A 19871-nucleotide genomic window follows, 5' to 3' on the forward strand; every position below is an offset into this window, starting at 1 on the left:
GGTAACTGTGTAACGTAGAGCCAATGATTTTCCGTTTCAAAAAAATGCATTTTCCGTTTCACATTTGGTGAATTCCGTTTTTTTTCCGTTTCAGCTCATTTTGTTCACCCTGAGGTAGATTGATGGCTTAAAATGAGTGAATAATATGTGCCCTTCTTAGATTGTTGTTTGCCAGCCATCAACAGAACAGAAGACTACACATTTTTTGTTTTAAATGCGATTGGGAAGACGAGCGCGTGAATGTGGCTTTAGCGGAGATCTGTGGGTCAACGGTTGAAAAAGGGGGGCGTGGCCGGAGCAGAGTTCAGCGCAGACGTGACATTTTCTCAGTGGTTTTGTTCTTTAATTAATGTTTGTTCATCGTTGCAATCGTTGTTGTGTTTATTTGAAAGAAATATAGCCTTGCAGCCCAAAATACAGGGGAATTTGGCCGATTTGTATGAACAAAATGATGTTTCCGTTTCAAAGGTGCAATTCCGTTTCAAAGTGTTCATTCCGCGAATTCCGTCCGTTTTCCGTTATCGCGGAAAATCATTGGCCCTAGTAACGGTACCTGGTTGAAGCACTGGTTCGATAACAGGAGGCATGTGAGCTGTAGGGAGATATGTGAAGCTGCTGGGGTCTGTGGCGCTGCAAACGATTGCAGAGAAAGAGAAAAATATCTCTCAAACGCAGCGATACCCTCTCAGCTTTAATAATGTTCATGGCCACCACACACCATGTGGAGCTGCTGCATCGGATTCATCACTCAGTCTTTTCACTCCATCACTGTCCTTGGCCTCTATTATGCCTGTGGCACGCAGGGGAAATAGTTTTATTCACTCACTGCACTGCCAATGGCTTTGGAGGTCTTCAAGGAGCTACAAGCTCTTCTGAATCGACTTTTCTTTTTGAGAACTTATGATGATACTCCACTTCACCTTCAGATACAGAGGTCTGCTTAAATACATTAGCCAATCAGATACACAGGTCTGCTGTATTGGCCAATCAGACAAGGAGCCAACTGAGTTCCAGACGGGCGTGACGGAACAATACTCAACAGCCACATATGACCCAACCAACTGATAACATGATGACGATATCTGCCTGTCAATCATGAAGGGAGAGAGTGAAGTGCTGATCTCCCATAACCTAAAAACAAAAAAACACACACAAGGTTTTTTTTCTCCATTTTTTAGGGGCTGTATCTAACACAAATCCCTGTGAAATGTGCCAAACGGACAAGAACCTTGTAGACCAAATCTGTCCATCACATTGATCCATCCTCCACCCAAATAAATACATAAATAAACAAACAGATGATTTGAGGTGGGGAACCCATGGTGGATTGGACAGGGAATGTCCCAACAGGGCTGGCTGCTGCTTCTCCCTCGCGTGGGCAGATATGCAGTGACATCATGGCTGGAGATGACAGCGATGAGAGATCTCACACCAAAACGCAAAGCAGGAGGTTGGCATCATCAGAGCTGGGTTCATTACTGGCTTTAGTGCGGTCACGTGCAAATCCGCTCCAGACAAACCCGCAACTCCGAAAACTGCAGAAGCCTTGTTGGAGGTGCAGCTCAACATTTAACGTTACGTGAAATGACTAAGTCTGGCAATGCACGTCCTGAAGCGATGCTCAAAAACGCTTCCAGCTGTGGTTCAGTTGTTAAGGTGGGTGGTTCACACCAAAGCAAAATTAGACATGCTAAATATAGGCTGACAGTAAAGCTATATTCAGTCCTTCAGTCTAACTCTGCATTCACTATCTCCATCAAATGAAAATAGCTATGAAAAAACCTGAAGTCGTGACCGATGCACCTTCATGCTGTATAGTGCAGACAGAGCAACGACCAAGGCCTAAACCATCAGCCCCATCGAATAAACAAGCGACTGTCATCACACCATACATTCCTTCAGACGTCTAGTTATGCAACCAATTTCACTTTTGCTTGCTGTGTGTGTGTGTGTGTGTTTTGCTATGAGGAAGTGCTGATCTCCACAGGAGTCTAATCTGGTGTGTGAAGACTCATAACAAACTTCCCCTCAGAGAGAGAGGGATCCAGTCGATTGGCCGATAGAAGAAGAGCAGCTCGACATTAGATTGTCTCTCGGAGAGGACAAAGTGTCCTTAACGGAGCTCACAAACAAAAACATCCAGGGCTGATGGTTTCCTAGCAGCCCGAGTTGTTCATCGCGTAACGATTTGACTGGAGAAAAGTAGCCCAGGCCCAAGACAAGACAGTATATGATTAAACTAAACACTGTCGAACCACAGAATACTTCGAACTGAACCTGAACGGAGCGCTTCAGTCAGTGCTGCAAAGGGATGCTGCAGACATGAGTCTCTTGCACATTATTAAGGAGCTGCTGTAACTACGTCAGAGTTAAAAAAACTAAAAAAAACTCATATGATCAGTGTTGTTCCATACAGATGAGTCATAAACAGGTGTCACATAACTAACCCCATGTTATTATGACAAACGCACAAACAGCCTTAAGCAGTCAAAAGCACATTGATTAAATAACGTTATCATTTGCCAGGCAACGAGTTACAGCGTAAAGTATTATCCAAAAGAACGTAGCCTAGTAAATCAGGACTGTGAAGGTCTGTGAAGCAAACACTATGTTACAACCCTGAAGACAACTTTTTTTTTACATTAGCACTTGGTTTTCATTAGGAGTTCTTCTACAGTGACATTTAAACACAATATCAGATTTCTAAAAGAGCAGCTACAACACCTTCAACTTAAAACCAACATAACAAACAAGGACAGGGTAGAGATACTGTGTCAGTGAGTCTGTGTGTAGACACTATGCATAACAAACCTGCGGTCGACACTCAAGCACCACACAAGTGGACAAAAGTCATTACCATAAAATAGGCCTTATTGTTTACGCTACATCCTTGAATACAGACAATGTGTGAAAAGGCCATTTTTACAGACAACATCTCACCATTCACACCATGGGCATAACATCTTTCACTATCTCATACAGATCAGTGCAACAACTGATTGTAAAACAATATCCTCTTGGTACAGTGCGGTCCATCGCTCTGTCAACAATAAGGCATGTTTTTAAAAGCAAAAACGTCTCCTTGGTTAACTAGAATTGTCAAGTTGATAGAGCTTGTAGCTCTACGTTAGGCCAGTGTTAACAAACCTGAACAACTGATCTCACATTCCCACCACAAAGAGGAACTTTGACAACTGAAACCTCACACATTTAGCACTGCTGCCGAGGCGAATTGATGGTAATGACAGTGACAAACACAAACACCCTACGTCAGGTTGGCATACGAGTTAAGCTTAACTCTACCAGCCTATGTACAATAAAGCATAACCCTGCCTAAGCGAACTCAAACCAAATACCAGCACAAAATGAAACCAACGCTTTTTCTTCTTCATTCACTTTCATCGTAGCAGCTACTACTGCTCTGAGTAAACCATACATTTTCAACATTTACTCGAAATTCCGCTAAAAACAGCAACCATCTCGTCACAAAAGACTGTGTAACACACGGCTCTCTATGGAGGACATAGACAGCGTAATCCTCTTGTCAACAGAACAGCGTGCTCAGCTTTCGCCAGTAATATGGTAGCGTTAGGCAAAAGGTAAATAAATGTATCTAGGAACCACCCTTAAGATCGAATCACATTCGTCTAACGATGGATTCCGACATCAATGAAAATACACCCGGCTGCTGGACAAAACATTGCATATCAAATATGAATATCGTCTTCTATCACAAGTAAGGACCAGACTCAGCACTTCGTGACAGAGACAGAACTAACGTTCGCTAACAACAACACCAAACACCTCGCGCCACAGTGATCGGTCATGGCAAGTGAATCTGTAACTTCGGTTCTGTAATGTGTAACTTAGCCGATATTTCTCAATTTATTTGAGGACTAACAAGCTACCCAGCTGGCTAGCCTACGCACCACCTACGGGCTACTAAGCTAACTGTCTAGAAAGGTAACAATATCTGTAATATAGACTTTCCTACGCCCCATAGACCTTCTTTCATTATGGCAAGCGAAGGATTCGTGACAATGAACCGCACACTGAATCACTGTATATTCAAATAACTTTAATGCTATTCAAGAATACTAAGAAGTTGGGGACTTGCTTAAACAAATAGCTGGGTTGCAAGCTGGTTGGCTAACCCCAGTGCCTACCAGGGTTAGTTAGCTACCTAGCTGCACAGCTAAGCTTCCTCAGTTAGCAAAAGCTAGCTGGCAAGCGACAGCCGACTCAACATCACAACAATAACAATGACCTCCCATGCTGTGAGTGGAACTGTTCAAAATATATTTCTGGCGCCATACCAAAGTATCAACTCTTTTAAAGAACACGTGGAGGATTTTAGATACCACCAAGCTGACAATAGAATGACATTAAGTGATTGTATCAATAGCAATTTTCGGGCTGCGCTTTACCTTCAGTTCCCCACTCTCCGCCATCTTGTTACTCTTGGCGCAGGCGCGATGTGCCCACAGCACGTGAAGGCATGCTAACGTGCTCACGCACATATTCAAAAGAAGCGCCTTAATTTGAACAAGCAAAAGGCTGTATGCCTACTTGCACACGGAGTCTGGCTATGCAGGCTATTCTCACCATAAACTCATGATGGTACTGTTTAAAAAATAAATGTCAAGCATAGTAAGTTAGAAATTAATTTCCAACCATCAAGCTTTATTAGAATGAGTTATATATTGACAAAATAATTTGCTACATTGTCAGTTACCAATTAATTCAGAAAAAGTGGCCCTGGCAGATGGCAGCGTTCATGACACATCAGAAATTGGGTAAATACAAGCTCAGACTTGGACAAAAATATTTGCATGCATGCTTCAGAGGTCATGCACGCAGATGTTTCTGCTGGCATCTATATTGTTTTCCGAGTTCATCAGGTGACCGCACGTTTTTCAGAAGCCTAAAGTTCCCAAAGTTCACCAGTCTTGAACGCACCATTACAGCCTACTAATTAATTTGTCTGCCACATAAATTAGTCTATTTTTTGGATTCTGAAGAATTTAATGTCTGAATTAAAAGTAGAGGTGGTTTGGTTTGGTGTCAGGGGATGGCAGTTCACAGTCTCAGGACAAATCTATTAGCCCAGTTTAGCTTAGAATTGATGACTGATGATTTAACATGATAACTGCCTTTTTTTTTTGTACAGCTATATTTGTCGACCTAACATCTTAGTGTCACATGGTGCAGTTAGCCTTGCACGACCAACACACATTCACTGCGTTCAATGTGGTCGGGAAAATATCCCTTTTTTCCCATCTAGGCGTGGTGCATGGCTAATGAGTGTGATGCCATGGTGCACTGAATGTGATTAGATCATGTCACAAACAGCTCACAGGACTGCAAGCCAAAGATAGAGCCTTGTAGCCTTGTAATGTCACAGCCAAACCCAGAACAGGGCCCTATCACAGCCAAACCCAGTGGAGATGAGAGATGAGCCTCCATCCTTTCCCTCGTTATGAGCCTGTGTGACTGTCCACTTGTCCCACGACCTTATTCACATGACCTGACAAAATACATCAAAATGCAGCATATCTTCTAACAAATACAAAAAATATTTTTAGACTGATTTCATAGGAATGTATCTGAATCAGGACCTATATTGCTAATATCCCTAATTGACCAAACAGCTGGGTTAATACCCACCCATCTCTATGGAACATTTTCAGACTATAATCTATATGGAATTTTATCAGATTTTGGTTCTTATTTCTTCAAGGACACTGTCTGTTCCCCCTGTGTCGAAATATGATGATGTATGAAACAATGATATAAAAAGCCCTTCTCCAGGATTGATTACTTAGGTATGAATGTGACGTATGAAACCCAAGCTGTCTGATTCCGTGTTTTTTGTACACTGCAGTTTCAAGGTGGAAATATTCAGCCATGGCGTTGACTGCTTATCCCGGTCATGATATGTTGTGTATAAAAAACACCATACGGACATACTAACAAGGTTCAAAACTTGGAGGAGGGAGGGTCTTTAAACTAACACTATGCAACAATTTGACACTTTTTGAGGTACAGTTTTATAGGCAACCTGTTTTGGTACCATCCTCAAATTCATTTTGATAACATATGGTTATGTGAAGGACAGATAAACACCTGTGTCTTTCTCACTAGCCATCCAGGATATGCCCTATGTAGTTCTGTGTTCCGGGCTGGAACACCCTGCAAAAAATGGAAGAAAAGCTTTCATAGCATGACATTGCCAGCTATATTGCCAAAAGACATCAGCTAGTGTGTTGGCAAGCTTCTATCAGTGTCAACTGGGCTGTTGTGTGCAAGTTTTTTGCATGCCTTGTAGGTAGTTAGCTTGCTAGTTTTGGAACAGAACTCCTTATTGCTGCTTTAAAACAGTTGCTAGTACTGCAGTGTGTTGGGGGTGGGCTAACAGAACCTCCGGGTGAGAGACTGTTGCATGGCTTCCCAGCATGCATCAGGTGTTGTGTTGTTATATTGTCTGTGCTGTAGCAGTCAGGTTGTGTATCCCTTGTGTATCCCTTTTGTGTTTAGTCGAAGTGTGAAATCTTGTCGTCTGTGTGTTATGGTGTTTGATAACGGTGCTAGTCGTGTGTATGTATGTTAGTTTGTGTACCTGAGACGCACCTCATTCAGGTACGGCTGGCAGCCAAATTCAGCGCGTGATCGGTGGAGGAGACGGGGGTCCTGGTCGTCCCTCGCAAGGCCCTGCAGATTCTCACGGACCTCCAGCAAGTGGAGTGGACATCGAGAGAGCACTGCAGCACCGATTCGGCCAGACAGATCTTGGCCACCACAGGAGCCTGGGTACCCCACCTTTGACGTTACAATGCAGGAGAAGCTCACCCTCTAAGCCTTTGACCGGGGGCTCCGGGGCCTTGGGAGCACCTCCGCCTGAGCGCACCATGGACCCTGACAGCGGTCCTGGCTGAGGCGGAGCCGCTGCCCTTAGTCAGTACGAGGCACCCGGCGGACCTGGAGGACAGTGACTGGGGAGAGGCGACCCACTAAGCCACCACCTCACCTCTGCAGCGACCACAGCGGGGGCCGTGCAGAGCTGCTGGAAAAGCTGTTTTCCTGCACTGTTCCACGAGCCTCTGCGCTGCCAAGGCTTGTGGTTGTGCTGGAGGCGACCGTGTCCTGATCGTATTCCCCAACACCTCAGGGACCTTGTTGTGGGTTGCTGGGGACAACTAGCCACTTGGAGCGGGAGGTGGGGGTGTAGGGTGTTAGGGGTTGGCTAATGGAACTTCTGGGTGAGACTCCCAGTAGGCATAGCGTCCCAGCATGCATCGGGTGTTGTGTGGTGTTTGTGCTCTAGCGGTCAGGTTGTGTATCCCTTTCGTGTCGAAGTGTGTGTGGTCGTTTTTCTTTTTGTCTGTGTGTCATGCTCTGTAAAGGGTTAGGGTATAAGTGTACGTGTAACTGTGGTTTAGAGTGTGTCAAAATAAAAGGCTTCCAGTCAAATCAAAAGCAATACTGCCAACTCGTCACTTCAAAAGAACCCAAAGATGCTACAATACTTACAAGATTCTTGCGCTAAAAAAGGAAACTATTTATAAAAGTAATCCTTCAAAGCAGCAGAAGCTACCTTGTGAGCACTACTTGCTCTGTAGTGATGTTCCGATCCCAAAGGCCCTGACAAGCCTCAGCTTGATGCCTTTCTTCGCTCTTGTTGCTCGTGTCTCATGTGGGCATTGTACCACAGAGGTGAAAAGCAGAAGTTACAGATCATAGCAGTGACTCAACAAGGACCAGGTATCTCTTCTGCTTCTAGCTAGCCTTTGCAAACGTGACCATATGAGTGGCAGTGATGGCCTATGGCTGGAAATCCCAGTAAATTCACACATCTTATCACTGCTCACTGTTAACACAATAACATTTGAAACTGGAAATCTAGACTGAAAAAATTCACTTTAGTTAGTTAGTTAGTAGTTAGTAAATGTATCCTTGGCATTGGATGGTAGAAATGTTAGAAAGACGCTTTATTTGAAAATGCTAAGGAAGTGATCTCAACTTCAACCCGTTGCGTGGTCTCAGGACTACAGGTCCTCACCCACACCTCTCACTTGTGTTTTTCAGTATTAGTGTGTTCATCTTAAAGGTTAGGTTTGTGTCAAGCTGGCTGTTTTTCGTCTGTGTGTTCATGACGAGGCGGGCTGTGTCTCTGGTTTGGCTCATCATAGAGCTCTGGGAATTTTGAAACCATCAAAGATCTTCCCTCATTCTCATTCTCGGTTTCATTTACAGCTATGTATGGGTGTTGTTTCATTTTTAATACAATCTTGGCAAATACTTAGTAAATGAAACCTTAGTCTTTTTTGCTGACTTTTAATGTTCTTAAGCCATGACACTTAGTCTCAAAATACACTATGACTTCTGGTTGTTAGTTTCAAAACTATGGTAAAAAAAGACAGACCAACTTCCCGTGTAATTCAAATTAATTGATTTAGTTAGATAAATAACTTATTTTCAAGAACTGCTGTTGAATGAGTGAATGAGGTTTCAGATCTTTATTATTCTAGGCTTTGGGTCTTGTAAAATGAAATAGAATTAAAATGAGTGGATGCAGCATTTCTGTGTTAGTGTGATATTCTATATTCACCAGAAGGTGGCGATATATTATTGTTTACAATAGCACAGCGTTGTGTTGGTTTTGCTTTTTCAGCTTTATGATTGAGGACAAGTTGATTTGGTCTGATTTTCTGATTTGTGGTGGATATCAGCTATGGTTCCAGGTTGCAAATGTCTCTCTCTCTCTCTCTCTCCCTCTCCCTCTCCCTCTCTCTCTCTGCTACTTCTCCCCCTCATTTTCTCGAAAAAAAACTGGTAGCATACTTTTGGAACCTAGTTCATTTTCATGTACTTTCATGTATTGATATACTCTCGGTCAACAAATCAGATAAATTGTTTTTACATTAAGAGGGTTATCCGTGAACCTATATGCCTACATTGTGTCCAAATCGACGGCCTAGATTGGTGCGACTGAAGGAGGCATTTCTATTATAGTACGCAATTTAGAGATTGTGCTGTAGATGTCGCTCTTGTATCGTTTTGTACCTGTAACCTACAGGTGGTCGTTTGTTTAATTCACGGTTTTATTGGTGACCATTTTTTTGAAGTATGTACTATGAAGTCATTTTATTGATGCCGTCTATCAAAGAATGTTGTTTTCACCCCTAAAACAACCATCAGTAACACAGGGAGCCTCATTAAGACATTTTGACACAGTCGCTTGTCTTACAAGCGAGACATACAAATCCAAGTACATTTGAATAACTGCGCCGCACATTCCTCAGGACTGTGGAATGCCTGGAGTTGTCACTTTCAAAAGGTAAAAAGCAGGCTATGCTGAAAGGATTTAACCTACCACTTACTCTGGCTTCCATGAGAGTAATGGATTGCAGGTATTAACAGCTCATGACTTGAGTTTGAAGCACTCAGGTAGCCTATTGTACATGCATATGAGAAGTTACAATAATACCGAATGGCTTCTTCATTGGGTTCTCCCTCGGATCGCTCAGAGCCAAGTGCATTCCGCAAAAACGCTGGTATGAAACCCACACTGACTGAGTAAATTGTGCTAAAAATTGATATTCTGTGAGGTATGCCTTTTGTCATTGTACCAGTCCTGCTATGATATTAATGATGATTTAATTTAAGCTTAATGTCTCTAATTACACAAGCAATACTAGTTGAACCAGTGAATACCAGTGTTATCCTAACTTTTAATATCAATTCATATTTTATTTTATTTACAGTTCCTGAATAAAAGCTTGCATGTATCTATGAATGTAAAAAAAAAATGATAAAGCCTGCAAGTCGTTTAGTCACCAATGAAAACAAATAATAACCAGGTATTTCCAAAGAGCATATTTTAATACACATTTGAATCAGTTGGGTTGCCTGTTTAAAGTGCTTTACATTCATATTATACAAAGTTGCAGATGACAACAAAAGACAGAGATGGGGAAAATAAATAAGATTAAATAAAAATGTAAAAATACATAAATAACTAAACCACCTATTTAGATTGCTCTAACATTCCACCAACAAAAAGTGTCACAGGATACAGAAATATAGATATACGTTTATGTATATTTTCATATGCATTGCACATAGCCACTTCATATATAAACAGATTTCTAGAGGTGACGGTGTTCTTTGTTCAGTGTATTCACTGTGGAAGTCTTCAGCTTCATATATAGATTATACAAATACTTACATTGTGTCTGAAAACAAGTCTCAGTTTCTGTCTCTCAAAATGAACTGAGCTGGGTTTTAACACAAGGTCTGGAGCTACAACACTAATGGACACACATCTGTCTTTATACAGATATCACTGGGTGCGGTGTGGTGCGGTGCGGTGCGGTGCCCCGTGGCGCGGTTGGGGTTAGGTGTGGTTCCGGCTGAAAATCAGTGGAGGTTTCCAGGCAGGAAGGTTCCTCTCCCACGCGGTCCACCACCCGGAGGTTTGGTTCCTGAGGCGGGCAGGGGTTCCGCCGGTCAGGGGGGCAGTAGGGGGGGCTTGAAGGTGCAGGTTCCAGTACAGTGGCGCGGGGTCAGCATCTTACAGGAGAAATGGTGCAACGCGTCGTGAGCTTCTAGGAAGAAAGTGGTTGCTCTTGATTACTCATAAGAGAACCAGCTTATTTATCTGAGACACGTGTGTCTAGAAAGAGCTCTGATTAAGTGGGGGGGGGGGAGGGCTCTACTAGCCTGGAGGTGGCTGAAGGCTCCACATCACATACATAGCACAGCAGTCGTTATGCAAGCACACATCTCCACGTCACATACATAGCACAGCGGTCATTATGCACACACACACACGCACACACACACACACACATCCTTGGGAGACAAAAAAGATGTGGCTCTAACTGAAGGGTTAGAAATGTAAAAAAAAAAAAAAAAAAAAAAACTTTATCGCATGGCAACTTTGTCCAGCCAAAATCCAATCAGATTTCATTAAGAACAGGGCACAAGTGTTCCTCTAATACTGCAGAATGGCTGGCCATTAATATCCCCACAAGAGGACCTGTTGTCATCACTATTGTCATCTCTGTTTGGATAGAACCTAACACTACAGATTTTGCAGTCACCTAGCTGTCGCCATGATAAAGCTGGGACACTGATCTCCACCAGCGGAGTTAGCCATTACCTTTTAACTTCTGCTGTATAGCATAACGAGCCTTTCTCTCATGGTCCAACTCGCTGCATAGAGTATCTAAGCAGGGGAAACAGAGGAGAGCTCAGGGATGAGATCAACTAATAAGGAATATAATATAATATAATTTAATATAATATAATATATAATCATGTGTAATATATATAAATATGTCTGTTTTTAGTGGCATGGCCCTTAATTTAGTTTGCTTTGTGGAGTTCATTCATTAAGATGAAAATATCAGCCCCGGATAAATTAGTTTGCTTTGTGGAGTTCATTAATTAAGATGAAAATATCAGCCCCGGATAAATTCGTTTTGTGTTGATAATTATCTACACCAATGAGGTGCATAAACTGATCTCTGATTCTCACTAAAATATCAAACATTAACCTTCATTTTTTGTTTCCCTTTGGTTTCCCTTTTCATTAAGTCACTGCTTTTTAATTGTATTATTTGGTTAAATACACCCATACTCGTATAAGGTCATAAGTTCAAATACATAATTAAAAAAAAAAAAAAACACGATTTATTTTTCTTAACACTGGTGTCACAAACCAAGGCTGTATGCTGTTGAAACGCCCATAGAAATTCAATGTAATTTATAATAGTAACTTTATCCTCCAGGTTTTCCTTGGAAAGAGTGGCAGGCAATTTGATCCAGATCCCAGTAAATTACAGTTGTGTCTCTCACCTCGAACTATCTGCAGCTGCTGAACCATCTCCTCCCGGTAGGACAGCTCTCTTTTCATCTGGTCTTGAAAATTATCTGAGGAGCAAATAGTACAATCATTACAACAAAGTTCCATAAAGGTCCCGCTAAATGCCTTTCTTACAGAGGTCCAAATGATTACGCTCATGGTCACTCTACCTCACTGCAAAAACTTAAGATCTGAAGTAGAATGTTATCTATCGCCTTAGTTTAATTTATTAATAGAAACGCCTTTGACATTATAATGTGATAAAATACATGGAAATTGAATTTACAATACCAATTAATAATTGGCGAATTAGCCTTAGCAACCGATAAGACTTTGGTGACATGTATGATGCTTGTGTTATAGGCCACTTTTAAAGACTTAAAGTCAGAAATGGGTCACACCTTTCAAAGTTTGGAATTCACGCTCCAGTTTCTTACGAAGCTCCACCTGCTCAACTAGTTGTTTCTTCAAGTCCTCTGTGAAAATACAAGGGGAAATGTATTTTTTTTAAATTGTTTTGCACTCTATATCCAAACCATTTGTCGAGTTAAATTTCAAATAGCCAAAACCTTGAAGAGCATCAATCCCCTCTTACACGTAGTGTTGATGTGTAATATTAAATGCCTTGATTTCGCTCTCATTTAGTAATTTAACTTGATATACCATTCTTTTTTAATAACCAAATACAACACCTACAATAAAATATAATCAAAATAAATGTATTTTTAATTAACATCGCAAATGTGTATTTGGTATGGTATTTTGGTAAATATGGCATTTTATTGAATTTTTGGTGAACTCTTTACACATTAAGTTCTGTCTGAAATGCAAACACACCTACTGCTCTATTTCGGCTGTAAGTACATATTAACCTCTTGGGTACATGTGGGTACAGCTGATGGCTGGGTTAAAGACTTCTCCTTGGGTAAGTAGGTCCATTTGGTAAATCTAGTAATTGAAGATTTAATCGGTGGCATTTGGACCTTGTGTCCGTCCATTCCTCAGCGGCCTAAATCGGATAATCTTGCCTTCGGCCATATTTACAACTACTTAGCTGGGTCGTGGAGTGAATTCAAGAGGCTCGCCGTGCGTATTATCTCTGGGGATTGTCCAGCTTAACTGGAAACGAGATTTGCTGCCAAAGTTAAGTGACCTGGGTTCACCTCTAACTCCGTTGTTTAACGGCGTGTACTATCACTATGTAGGACAATAAGGGTGTTTAGTTCAGTTTTCCACTACCAACGAAGAAAATGGTACGCGTAGTGTTCTTCAATAGACTCGTGAATGAAACGTAGGTGACAAACGAACCAAAAGTTGGATTGAAGAAAAATGCAATGCTATGATAACTCAAGAAATATATTAGAACTAGCATCAACGGTATGTTCACAAATCCCTTACCTTTGGCCATGCTTCCTATATCTCTGTTTCCGATCAGCGAGGCACTGCCATCGTTACAGCGGGTCGTCTCCTCACCTGCGTAAAGGTTAAAGGATTAATTTCATTCCACAATGACAGCTCTAGATTTGGCCAGTTGTTTGGGTGAGATGACAAGAGAGAGAGGATGGATGAACGGATAGATACACTGACTCACCTGCATCGGGTTCTCTTTGGTTTCCCTCTGACAGAGCGCCATGGTCTTGGTGGAAACTTTTAGGTTCGATTTCGTCCACAGTAGAAGACGGCTCCTCCTCGCGCGTCTCTATAACATGCACATTCGAACAAAATTGACATACATTATGACCAGTCTTTTTTTAATATGCACAATAAATATCTAGAATCATTTGTAGACAGTGACCCCCTACCATTTGATTCCCGAGGATCGCGTTGGTAATTAACTGATGATCCAAATGTACACGGGGTGCTCATTCGTTGCACGAGGCCATTTCTTTCATTTGCATACACCTGTAAAATTAACCACAATACATAGGGAAAAAAAATTATAATTATCTTAGTGCTTTGAGAGGGCTATTTCCAATTTCAACTCCCCTTCTCTATCCTTCTCTCGCGTGAAATATACCACCCAGGCGACCTGTTTCAAATGATCCCCAATCCACATAAAGAATATCACGCGTCCCCGTGACCCAATTAAAATAAATTAAAGTTGTATTCCTCATTATTGCGGATAACCCTCTAGACATCAGAAGACTGCATTTAAGGCGGCATGAAATATAACTCTTGACGTTTCTCGTGCGCACTTTAATTTCAAAGGATCATACAATTACATTTGTTGAAGCGTGTTACAACCGTTTTGTAAGCCCCTACTATCCATGTTTTTTAACGTTTAAATTGGTAATTTTTATTCATATTGGTTACTGTTAGTATTATTATTCATGAGCTATGACATTATGACAAAGTAGACAAACAATAAATCAGCAAATCTGAAAAAAAAACACAGAACCTTTAAAGTGTCTCTCTCTCTCTCTCGCTCTCTGTGTGTTTCCGTGTACATAGGCCTACCTCATATATCGCTGCAATTCTGTTGGTTTCTATTGGCAGTTGTTTGCTCTCTCTGTCAGCTTCTGTCGACCGCGCCTCGCTCGACTTGGTCCTGTCACCCTCTGACTCCACGCCCCTCACGTCCACATCTTGAGTTGTCGAGCCAAGGGGGCTCTGATGACCGTCACCTGACAGGGGGAAAGAGTCCTCCTCCTGTGCCTTGTTTGACTCTACGTCCACATCCGGGTCATCCGCGCTGTCCACATCCGGAGAGACCGACCTGTAACTTGAACTTTCGCTCAGGATATCAGGTGACAGGTAGCCAGGCCGAGCCCCTGCGTACGACCCTCTATTTCCGTACAGCTTGGCGATGCTCTCCGTGTCTTTCACCACAGGTCTGAAAGCCGATACGTAGCTCATCTTCCGGGGAGTGTCGGCCGCTCCATCTACCGAGCGGCTGTCATCGCCAGACTTGTCATCTTCGATGCGGAGGGACTGTGTGCTTGAGCATCGCTCACTGTCTAAACCGCTCTCCTTGGGTGTGTTTGCGCCTCGGTCATTTGGCTCCGAGACGTCAACTTCATTTGGTCTGGGGCATAGAAGCTCCGAGGGCGGTTTAGGGTGTGACTGGGAGTAGGGCGGCATGGAGAGGCCGCCGGTTGTGGGCCAAAACATGGGAAACGACGGATAACCACTGTCTTTCGTCCCGGGCCAAAACATACCTGAAAGGTTCGTTTTATTTGGCTCTCCCATCACCATGCCGTCCTCTTTCTTTTGACACAGTCCAAAAGCAGGGAATCCGTAGGGGTGGGGAAAGAGCGGTGGCGGGATCTTCTGCAGCATCCCAAAGCCTTTGCTGGGCACGGGGATAACGGGATAGCTGCGCATGCTTGTTGGAACCACCCCGGCCTGATCGTCCTCGCATCTCATGGCTTTGTGTGGAACCTCAGGAGACTCTCTGTGGGGCTGTCCGCGGGGTCCTGGGGCTTTGGACGGGGAAGACCTCCCTGGCCCACTGGATGGCAGCGTCCTTTTCCGGCTGCCGCCATTGAACATGGCCTTGACATCTTCCCAAGCGTGTGTCACATCGTCAGCTGAATTTTTGTCGGATAATTTGAGATGACGTCTCCATGAATTAAAGTTAGCAGCATCGGGCTGTGTGTACTTAGATTCTGGAGTGCGATGCGAGTGAAATATGAATTTGTTCGGAGAGAAATACATGTTACAAAACGAACATTTTATACATTTAGCTCTAGAGCTGTTGTACCTAGCTGGAATGAAGCTACCCCGACTTCCCCAAGCGCATTCATGGGTTACGTCAAAGGCGAAATTTTCAGGTAATTTTGGCGGTGCGTGAGCCCCGAGGAAAGATTTACACAGCCTTTCTGCCTCGCGTTTGGTGATCATCCCACAACGCCGGGAGGATATAGGCATAGCCCCTGCACGCCGCAGGATCTCGAGCTGGACTGGCGTGCACTGCACGCAGGTAATACCAAGGGCCACGCGTCGGTTGTGTATCTCGTTGTAGCTGTAATGCTTCAGAAGGGTGTTGGATATTTGGGCAAGACAGAGTCTCTCTTGGCCATCTATGACTAGACAGACTATGGGTATTCCATACAGAGAGGTCTCGCTGACTTGGTTAGGCTTCAGCACCGGGCCCGTGTAGGATTGCAGCTCTTGCTTGGAAGTCGGGGAGCAGCTGGAGTCTCGTGCGGCTGGCAGCTGACTCGGAATTGATTCCATTCCTGGAAACCTGTGAACAGCGAATATTACATGAGTCAATCCAGTCATGAGGTAAAACATCGACATGAGAACGTCTCCCCCCTTTTTCTTTAAAAAATTATGGACCTGACGAAATTATTGTGTATTCTGCACATTGTTTTTGTCCTTTAATTAGGCTAATGAAATAGGCCTACAGTCACCACTGAATAATATATGCAACGCCAAACATATAATAAAAATAACAACAACAATAATTATAATAATAATAACAACAATGTGTTCCAATGTGTTATAGCAATAACTACCTCAAAACTATTAATTGTACTCTAAATATATTATTTTTAAGATTATTAATCCAAATCAGATGTTGAATCTGAATCAGGCTTTTACAAACTTTGAAATTCTAAGCTGTCCCATTAAATGGTTTTAATGCTGAGGTCCCCCCGTCAATTGGCAATTTCCCTGCATGAATTTTTGGCAAATCACTTTCCCTGTCGTGGTTTGTGATGTGAACAAGCAGTGTGAGCTTTGCTCATGATTTATTACTCGAAAGCAACCAACCTTACTTTGAATCTTGAAACTGAATCGAGTCAACAAAGATGGTGAGGCGCAGCAGGAAAATATAGCCGACTTTGAACGATGCCAAAGAGCTTAAGCAAAAGGTAAGACGCGCTAAGCTGCTTTCATTGTAATTACAAGGTTTATCCTTGCCTAAAACATTTAAACACTAAAGTATAATTAAGGCGATTCAAAAGGAGTTTCGTGTTTAAATTGGCATACCTGATCATGAATAATAGCCAACACACTAGATTTTTATTTTAGAGGTAGTCTATTTTTATCATGCATTATTCGATCTTTAAATCTGCCTATATAAATCACCGATAAATATAAAACTTCAGGCCATTTCTTTAGCATAATAGAAGGTGTTTTATCATGGTTTTACTAAAAGTTATATATTACACCTTACCCACTTTAAGCTATTATGTCTTCACACAAAGTTATAAACAAAAACACAGTTATAAAGAAACATAAAAAAAAAACAATTCTTGCTAAAACACCTTTAGCAATGTTACTTGTAATCAAACGTACAGAAAACTTAAACTCACCTTTTAACTGAGTCAGAACGCAGCAGTTTTTTGAACAGTCGATATAAACACAAACTCAAGTTGGCGACGCAATTCTTGTGGAGACGCTATAATCTACAGTGGACAGTCCTGTTGTCGATTAAGTGACAGAAATTATGTCTGTTTCGGTGCCTGCTTGCGAAGTAGTTGTGTGTTTTCTCAGAGGCGCGTGTGGACGTGCATCCTCCTCAAGGCTTTCTGGCGAGAGTGAGGAGCGCTGGAGGAGTGACCGTGGGTAGGCAGTGCGCTCGCCTTCACAACACAACCACTGAAGACTTTCGGCGGCGATCAAGTGACAGCTAAAGTAATAGCGAGGCACTCCCACTTAGCTCGAGCATATTTACATGAACTGTTTGCCTACGGGACCGACAGAAAGCACACTCGCTGCTGTCATATGTTATTTTCATCACGTGATCTTTTGAAGAAACGCAAGAAAGATGCTCTGTGTGAGTGCGCGCGCGTGTGTGTGTGCGCGCGCGTGCGTTTGGCAAGTGGGATAATCTTACGGTATGGTATAAACAAGGGTCAGTCATTGAAACAACATGTATTTACATGTATTGTTTCTTAGTTTGGCCGTTTCGATTTGATATATATTCGTAATTTACATAGTATTTAGCTTTATGCTGTTGATAATTGTATTTCGCATGAGCGCCCAATGTGTCCCACCAGTTGGTTTGAAGACTGAAAAAAATATCTGACAACGAAATTAGCCTGTGCTTTCTCCCAAATGAAATATTTGAAGGGGGTAAACAAGCTTATTTGTTATTTCAGGTAGGAAGACCATTATTACCGTGCGCTACACCTGTTTGCCTTCAGCTCCCAGTTCAACCTTCATAGCACACGGGAGTTGGACGACCACACGCGTCCTGGCAAGAACAGGCGGCGTGAACAAAGCGTCTGATATGTGTAAGCACCAGCCCGAGGTAAGCGGTTGAGTGATATGGCCGCGTTAACTATTCATAAGTATTTATAGCCCGATCAATGACCGCCGGCTCACCCCGCACCGTCCCGTGTAGGGCTAGGCTTTCGAAATCTAGCTGCACCGTTACAGTTTCCTGACTGAAGTTTCGAGTAGAAACGCAGTAGTTGACTAGCAGGAGAAAGAAGTTTTAACACGTTCGCAGCCAAGCCCTGAGCACATTTCAGTCGACACCTTGAATATTAGGGAATATTTTGTTGCTCTCGTGAAGGACTAGTTTCTGAAAAAAGATGCTTCATTGTAAAATTAAATACCTTAATTCTGACTATGATGTGAAACTGACCAATCAAAGGTCACGATGCCGTAAGTCGCCTAGGGTGTTTTCATTTATCCAATCCATCAGAGTTAAATAAATGCACGTATTGTTATTGAAATGATGTGCGAGAAGGCTTGGTGTCGCCCCAAGAATCACTTTTCATGGTGACAGTTCAGATGTTGCGCCGACCGCATGTGTTCCAGTTCTCACGGACTGACTTGCTCATAGTTCTTGTTAATTACAATGGACCCCAAAGTCCATGTAAAATACACACATTTGGGATGAAATTACTTATACTTAAAGCATTGCTGACTGTATAAATAACCTGTATAACTATATAAATTGCCAAAAGTACAAATTCCTTCCAATAGGAATAAGTAAGCCTGATGAAACAATTAATATAATTAACGACAGGGAAATTTGTAATTTGGGGAGAATTCAACAAAATCGGAAAACCTCGTATGATATTTGAGTGGAGGGAAATTTGGGTCACGTATATTTCTACTTAACTTGTTAAAGTACAATTTCCTCTTCTCGCGAATGTTTGCGTTCAGAACTGGCACGCGCGCCCGCCATTGCCTTGGCTATCTGCAATATTGATGGAGGAGGGATCACGGACTAGGAGGCGTAATCCGATCCTGCCCGGGACTATTGACTTTCACGGGCAAGAGACTTTCTTCCTCGCCAGCAATAATTACCATTTTGGACTGTAATTATTCAGTTCTCTTAAATTATTCAGATGGCAAACTGAATGCCACATTGTTGCCCATTATTTTAACCCATCATCCAGTTTGAGGTTCGGCTCAGGTACGGCAACCAGACACCTTGCGTGACAATTACGCTCCAACCGAGCCCTTTGATTATCATTATATGTCATTATATGTCAAACAGACACTGGTGCTACCTGTATAAAATCGAAGTACACACAGAACACACACATTTTCCTTACAAATTATATTTTAAATTATTGATACAGAATAACACATTAACCTCATTAAAGTTGATAAGGTGTCAGCCTTTTTTATAAATATTGATACCAAACTGGCCTAAGATCAAATTTTTTTTGCAACTGCAAAAGGAATGGACTTGCATGTAGCTAATCATTCTATTGATATTAATTGTCCTTTCAGTATGTGAATTGACGGACTAAGGGTTTTCTTTTTTAAATTTAATGAAATGGTAGGTATAGATAGAACTTGGAATTCAACTCTGTCTACATTTGGGTAAATTCCTATTGATAGGTTAAATAAATATGAACATGATGCAGATTTATTTTAACAGTTAACAAACAACAAAACATTTAGCATGAATTAAAGCTAAAAATGAAACTACCGCATGCTGTCGCACTGTTTTACAATTAATATTGTCCAGCCTTATGCAGGATTGACTCTAAAGCACTTTGGCTTGCGTTCCAGCCTGCAGTCAAACAAAAAGAAGCGTGCTGTGGTTTTCAGCGGTGGACCCAGCTGTCAGAAAAGAGCTTCA

At 42.2% G+C, this 19871-nt stretch overlaps 2 protein-coding genes across 3 annotated transcripts in view; both read right to left on the minus strand.

Moving 5' to 3' along the window:
- The window catches only part of pias1b (protein inhibitor of activated STAT, 1b), a 40958-nt gene extending 36432 nt beyond the window's left edge, over positions 1-4526 (minus strand). For both annotated transcript variants that reach the window (XM_012818712.3, XM_031564799.2), the window contains exon 1: positions 4428-4526. In XM_012818712.3, the coding sequence (XP_012674166.2) occupies positions 4428-4520 (93 nt within the window). In that variant the 5' untranslated portion in view covers positions 4521-4526. The remainder of the gene's footprint in view (positions 1-4427) is intronic.
- A 5300-nt stretch (positions 4527-9826) lies between these two features.
- Positions 9827-16141, minus strand: skor1b (SKI family transcriptional corepressor 1b). The gene is made up of 7 exons (XM_031562418.2): positions 14327-16141; positions 13461-13566; positions 13268-13342; positions 12271-12345; positions 11863-11937; positions 11165-11230; positions 9827-10607 (listed from the first exon to the last, which is right to left on the minus strand). The coding sequence occupies exons 1-7, from the start codon at positions 16112-16114 to the stop codon at positions 10510-10512; spliced, it is 2283 nt and encodes a 760-aa protein (XP_031418278.2). The 5' UTR covers positions 16115-16141; the 3' UTR covers positions 9827-10509.
- Between the last annotated feature and the right edge of the window lie 3730 nt (positions 16142-19871).

This window comes from Clupea harengus, chromosome 3 (assembly GCF_900700415.2).
Source record: "Clupea harengus chromosome 3, Ch_v2.0.2, whole genome shotgun sequence".
Taxonomy (NCBI): Eukaryota; Metazoa; Chordata; class Actinopteri; order Clupeiformes; family Clupeidae; genus Clupea; species Clupea harengus.